The 6033-nt window shown below is 30.2% G+C and overlaps 1 protein-coding gene across 1 annotated transcript in view; it reads right to left on the minus strand.

Annotated features, from left to right (window-relative positions):
- Positions 1–6033, minus strand: part of LOC107443212 (histone chaperone asf1) — a gene marked incomplete at its 5' end in the record, with an annotated part of 7785 nt that continues 1752 nt past the window's right edge. Inside the window, 2 exon segments of the mRNA XM_043055985.2 lie at positions 1–321; positions 1793–1969. Coding sequence (XP_042911919.1) covers positions 124–321; positions 1793–1969 — 375 coding nt within the window.

Raw genomic sequence — 6033 nt, forward strand, 5'->3', positions numbered from 1 at the left:
TTTTTTTTTTTTAATAAATTATACGAAAAATATTTATTGACTATATACAATGAACAGAGCTTAAAATATAAAAGACAAACTAAAAGAAAGCAATGCAATCAATCAACCAATAATCAGTCGTTTTCACATAACTTCCATCTCCATACTGTGGTTACTCTCTTGAAATATTTGTTTCAAAGGGCCATTACTGTCATCTGGATTTTCCATTTGTTTTTCTGCAGAAGAAGGTGGTGTTGGGATGCCATCCATACTGGGGTTGTCATCCCAATCTATCTTGAACCTTGTCACCCGGGGGGAAGTTGCAAGAATATTTCTCTGCAGCTGAAAGAAAAAAAACTTGAATTAAAATATATATATATATAAAAACACAGATAAATTCTTTATTAAAATTTAATGTTGGTGAGCAATGAGGAGACTTATACAAACTGGAGAATATCTGAAAAGGCAACTAACAGCATTCTCCATTTTCAGTACTACTATTATTTTTTTCTTCACAAGCCAGAAGACACCTGTAGACACTTCCTGAATACAAATCCTAATAGTAATTTTTAAATCGCGTGAACATGTATTGCTGCAATATTTGATACAAAATCGTGAAAATACCAAGCGTATACCATGCTCGATCTTAAACCGAATTTGGTAGGAAAAAACGTAAAAATGAATTTATCTCTCTTGAGAAAGGCAATTTTTTTTTTTTTTTTTAAAAAGAGGTGGATTTTTTCTCAATGATTATATTTTTGTTCTCTCTTTCTATCCCAGCTGTGTTAAATATGATCTTCAAATTGATAAGAAAATAAAAGAAACTTTCAATGGGGAAGAAGCATTTAAGACATCATTTCAAAGTGAGGGGTTGTGTTGTCCAGATGAAAAGATGCTGGTGTCGAATCATTTCACAAGAGCAGTATAATTTTCTCTCCTTTCTTTGCAAAGATAAGGCAAGGTGGACAGGAGAAGATTGATTCTTTAGTAATGAAATAGCTTAAAAATATTTTTTCGTTATGAGAAGGCAAAAAATGTACATGCTTTAAAAATGGTGAAAAGTTGCATATTTTTTCTTGCAATTTAAAGCATTTTTTTTTCAAATTTAGAAAAATCAGCGCCTGGTTCAAAGAGATAGAAATTAACATTACAGGACAAAAATTACTGTCCGCGTCCGGTTTGAGGAGTATCCGCTTTGAGGAGAATGTACATAATGGTTTATTTATAGAAGATTCATGGGGAATTAAAAATATGTTTGTATCGAGAGACGTCCGATTTGCAGGTTAATAGACAGGATGTGTCAAATAATAGAAAGGATTGTGTCAATAGCAGGAGGTTTCACTGTATTTATTTTTAAAAGTTTAAATTTCGTAAAAATCAATTCAAATTAAAAAATATATACATTGAATAAAAAATAAATAGTGATCTTTTTATACCAGAAATCTAGCACATAGCTTAAAAATGTGATAGCTGGGATTTGAACCACAATTCTCATAGAAGGCAGATAGCTTAACCGTTGAACTTAATATGAATAGCTTAACTGAAACTTTAAACTACCATATTTACCCCCAAAGGGCAGACTTTTACCCCATCCAAGGATTTTAACCATGCTTCTTATGCCTAATTTCATTTCAATTACAAATTTTATAGATGCACACTTCTTTTGCGGGATGTTTAGATAAAACTAAGCTATTCGATGAGATTGTGCCACTTAAGAGAAATTTATTTTTTCTAAAACACTAGGATACACAAATTTAGCAACATAATGTAAGACTTCTTTTTAAACAATTCATTAAATTATCTGCATACTCACTTTATCAAACTGAGGTGATGTAGGAGGATTTTCTTTCATTTCTGGGTCAACATACTCATTATTCACATAATAACCAACTCTGATGAACTCTTTTGTTCTGTAAGAGCAAGTTAAAAGGACAACTGTCACTCCCACAGCATCTTGAACAGGGATTTTAAGAGGGTCAGGTGGATCAGCCTGGAATACAGAAAATAATAGAACTGAAAATAAACTTTGTAATAAATTTTGACACTATCCTTCTAGCAATTCTATAATCATGACATACTACTATTCGAGACAGGCGCTTTAATTTCCCTTTGGACCTATAGCAGTGTTTTTATTACAGAAAAAAAATGGGAGAGAATTTCTCACCCTTTCTCAAAAACAGGGTAAGATTTCTAAAAATTTAAAAAAAAAAAAAAAACGCGAATAGACATGGAATTTTTTTATTTCATTTAATTATAATACATTTTTAACATCTTATTTTTAAAGCATTGAATATTTTTGCTGCATCATCACATGGAAAATGTTCTATATCTATTTTTTCACCAGCTATTCTCATTACGTTGCTCAAATGCTCATCAGTCAATCTGTTACCAAATTTTGTCTTAAATCAGTTTTGGGTGCTAAGTGACCTCGCAACAGATGCTGACCTATCCTCTACACCTGCCAGCATAGGCTTTTAAATTATTTCTGCTATAGAATAGTGAAGTTCGTTGAAGTTATTTCCATGTTCATACTTCATGGTATGCAGGGATGAGAGTAGTCAGAAAGTAAAAAAGAGGAAATCCAAAAAACAAAAAAAAAAAAAAAAATGAAAAAAAAAAAAAAATATATATAAACGAAAATTTGACAAAAAAGTTCGATTTTTAAACTTGTAAGCCATGTGAATATAAATTCCCATATGACTTTTAAATCACGTAAATATGAAACTCTACATCGAATTTAAAAAATGCGAAAATACAAATCATGATTTTTTAATGTTTTGATCACGATGCATAATTTTTAAATCGCGCGATATTACAACCACAAAAACGAATCACGATATTGGATTTTAAGCTCACGTGAATACGAATTGCTACATAGGGCTTTAAAAGCTCGTAAATACAAATCGCGATATTGATTTTTTAAATCTCGTAAGTAAGAATCGCACTGTACAATATTTAAATCGCCTGAATAAGAATCGCAACGTTCAACTTTTAAATCAGGTAAATACGAAAATCGAGATTTGATAATAAAATCGAGATTTTAAAAATGCATAAATACAAAACACGATATTGGATTTTTAAATGTCGTAAATAAGAATCATAATATACGATATTTAAATAGCGTAAATAAGAATCGCAATGTGCAACTTTTAAATCAGGTAAATACGAAAATCGATGATTGATATTAAAATCGCGTGAATAAAAATCGAGATCTGAATTACGAAAATACGAGCTATCCAGCCGACGGATAAAAAATACGGAAAATCTTATTTTCTGTGCGTGAAATCGGAGAAAATAGCTAAAATAAGTAAAAATGCGGAAGGGTTAGCAGCTAGGGCGTAGATTGAATTTTCTGTTTATCTTTGAAAATCGTAAATAAATATAATTATTTTACTTCAATGACTGAATTTTAAAAAAAAACGGGATATTTATTTAAAAAAACGAAGCTTTTAGAGAATCGGAGTTTTTGATAAAAAGGCTGAAATTCGAGAGACAAAAAAAATCTCATCCCTGTATAAAGGTGAACCAGTTTTATCCCAAGGAAATGATTTTTAGAGAAACTTCAGACGGAGGAAAAGGGACTTCAACAATTTCCCTCCGCGGAAAATTAAATTCTTCATAAAACATTTTAACTTGGGCAAAAAAAATTTCAGCGGAAATTAGCGGGAAAAATGGAAAAATCTGAAAAAAAGCGGAAATCCGCGGAAGAATCTCATCCCTGATGCTATGTCTTCCAGCATAGCACAGTTTTCACAGCCTTTAACTTTTGCAAATTGCTGTAAACTGTCGATAAGGGAGTTTGGTAATTCATTAACAGCTAAAAATAGAGCCAAGTTTAAATAACTTATGATAAAGGACTAATTTGTTTTTCTCAACTGATTTTTTTTATTTGGCTGAAAAATATCCGTATTTGTTTCGTTTTGACTGTTTCTACTGACATTTGTTTCATTTTCATTTGTCTACCACGGAATAGAAGATGTTGCCTACGGTGAACACGTGGTTGCAGAGAAATGTGTTCTGAAATGGGTTTTGCGGTTCGGGGGTGGGGTTCGCTGTTCGCACATGTTCTGAACAATGGTACTGGTAAATAGGGAAGCTAGATAACAAGGACCAATGTTGAAAATAATGAAAGATCAGATGAAAGAAAAGTGAAACGTATTTTATTCAAAACGGAGTAAGATGATATTTTTCCAAAATTCGTGAAATGCACCATTTTGAAATTGATTAATAGAGTGCGTGAATGTATCGTGTTAATACTTTTTTAATGCGAGAAAAGAAAAAAATATGCGCGATTATCACGTTGTAGTGAAAACACTGTACAGTAAGAGCAGAGCAATTTTTTCATGCACGTACGGTTCCACTATAGCAATAATTTAGAGCTGTTAAATTGAAATTTTTTCTCGTAAATCTAGGCTGGGCAGGGGTGATTGTGAGCCCAAGTCAAAATTCCAGAAAATTTCTTGAGTTAAATAATAATAAAAAAAAAAAATTTAAACAAGGTTTTTTCTTCTTTTTTCTCAATATTTCTCAGTTTACAGATATTTTTAAAATTTTACACGTACCTATACCACTTACACATACCCATGATGATCTAGAGAAGTAATTAAAATTTACAAATGTCTTTCTTTCTTGAGTTTATGATTATAACTATTTACTGATAAAAAATGAATATTAATCATGAATATAAGCTTATAAAGTATATCTCTGGTTTTTCCTTGCAAACAAATAAAATAAACTGTGTTTTTAAGTTCCACCTTTGAAAATTTGATTTCCGGAAACTTCTGTGATCAATGATTTTTTGAAACGTCTGGACCTTCAATCTCCGGAAACTTTCAGATCACTGTTAGTGAAAAGTCCGGAAATCGGGATTTTTTCAGGACAACAATCAGCCCTGGCTGGGTAACCTGATACCAATTGACTGACTACTGTCATAGGAAAGGGAATTGCCATTCGTGTGAGTAGACTTGCTTTTTAATTCAACGTTGATGCTGAGTGTGCAGGAAACTAAAATCATCGGTATATAAGTAACTTTTATAAATAATAGCTTATTAGTAATTATTGAAAACAAAAGAAACTTAGTTGTGTTATTGGTGTGGGGTAAAGGGAAAAAAAACTTTAAATGTTTGATTTGATATTTAACCATTAAGATAATTAGATATATTTAAGATAAATAAAAAAACTGACTACCAGCTATAAAAAAAAGAAGAAAAAAAAAGACTAAAGTTGCAAACATGAGAAAAAAAAATTGTCTTAATTCTTAAAACAAAACTTTAATGCTAAAAATATTTTTCTGAAAATAAATTATCCAAAAACCGTTAAGAGATTATGACTATCAGAAACGCTTTAAAAATGCAGAGCAATCTTAAAAACACGGATGAAATAAAAGGTTATACAAAAGCAAAACAAGAAAAATAAATCTTAATTTTTGAAAGGAAAAGTAAAATTTAAAGTTTAATAGAAACTTTCTTAATTGCTGCATCATAATAAAAATGTATATAAAAAGTTTTTTAAAAAAGAAAAAGATAGAAACAAAAACAAAAATCATTCTCAATTTTTAAATGAAAGATTTAAAGCTAAAAATCTCAATTTAACTTTTTCACATTGCTGTATTTTTAGATTAAAGAGATCATAAAAAAAATAAAGTTTATTAGATCCCCCTTTAAAAAGTGTTGTGACAATAAAAAACCCTGATGAAAAGAAAATTTAAAAAACTAAAGAGAAAAAAAACAAAAAAGTTTTTAGTTCTGAAATATAATTTCAACAGTACAGGAAAAAAGTGACAACAAAAGAATAAAGTCTATTAGAAACACTGTTAAAATGCTGCACTTAGTTAATACAGAAAAACAAGCAAAAATGGAGAAAAAAAAATCCTTGTTTTTTAAAACAAAGTGTTGTCAATTTAAACAAAGGAAGATTAATCAGTAATAAAGCAGGGTTTCCGCTACGGTAGCTTTTTTCGCAAAATGCGAAAAGACCCCTCAAAAATGCTAAAATTCAACAAAGCATTTTCGCATTTTTGCTAAAGGATTTTACTAAATTCCATTAAAAAAAAAG

The sequence above is a fragment of the Parasteatoda tepidariorum genome, chromosome 9 (assembly GCF_043381705.1).
Source record: "Parasteatoda tepidariorum isolate YZ-2023 chromosome 9, CAS_Ptep_4.0, whole genome shotgun sequence".
Taxonomy (NCBI): domain Eukaryota; kingdom Metazoa; phylum Arthropoda; class Arachnida; order Araneae; family Theridiidae; genus Parasteatoda; species Parasteatoda tepidariorum.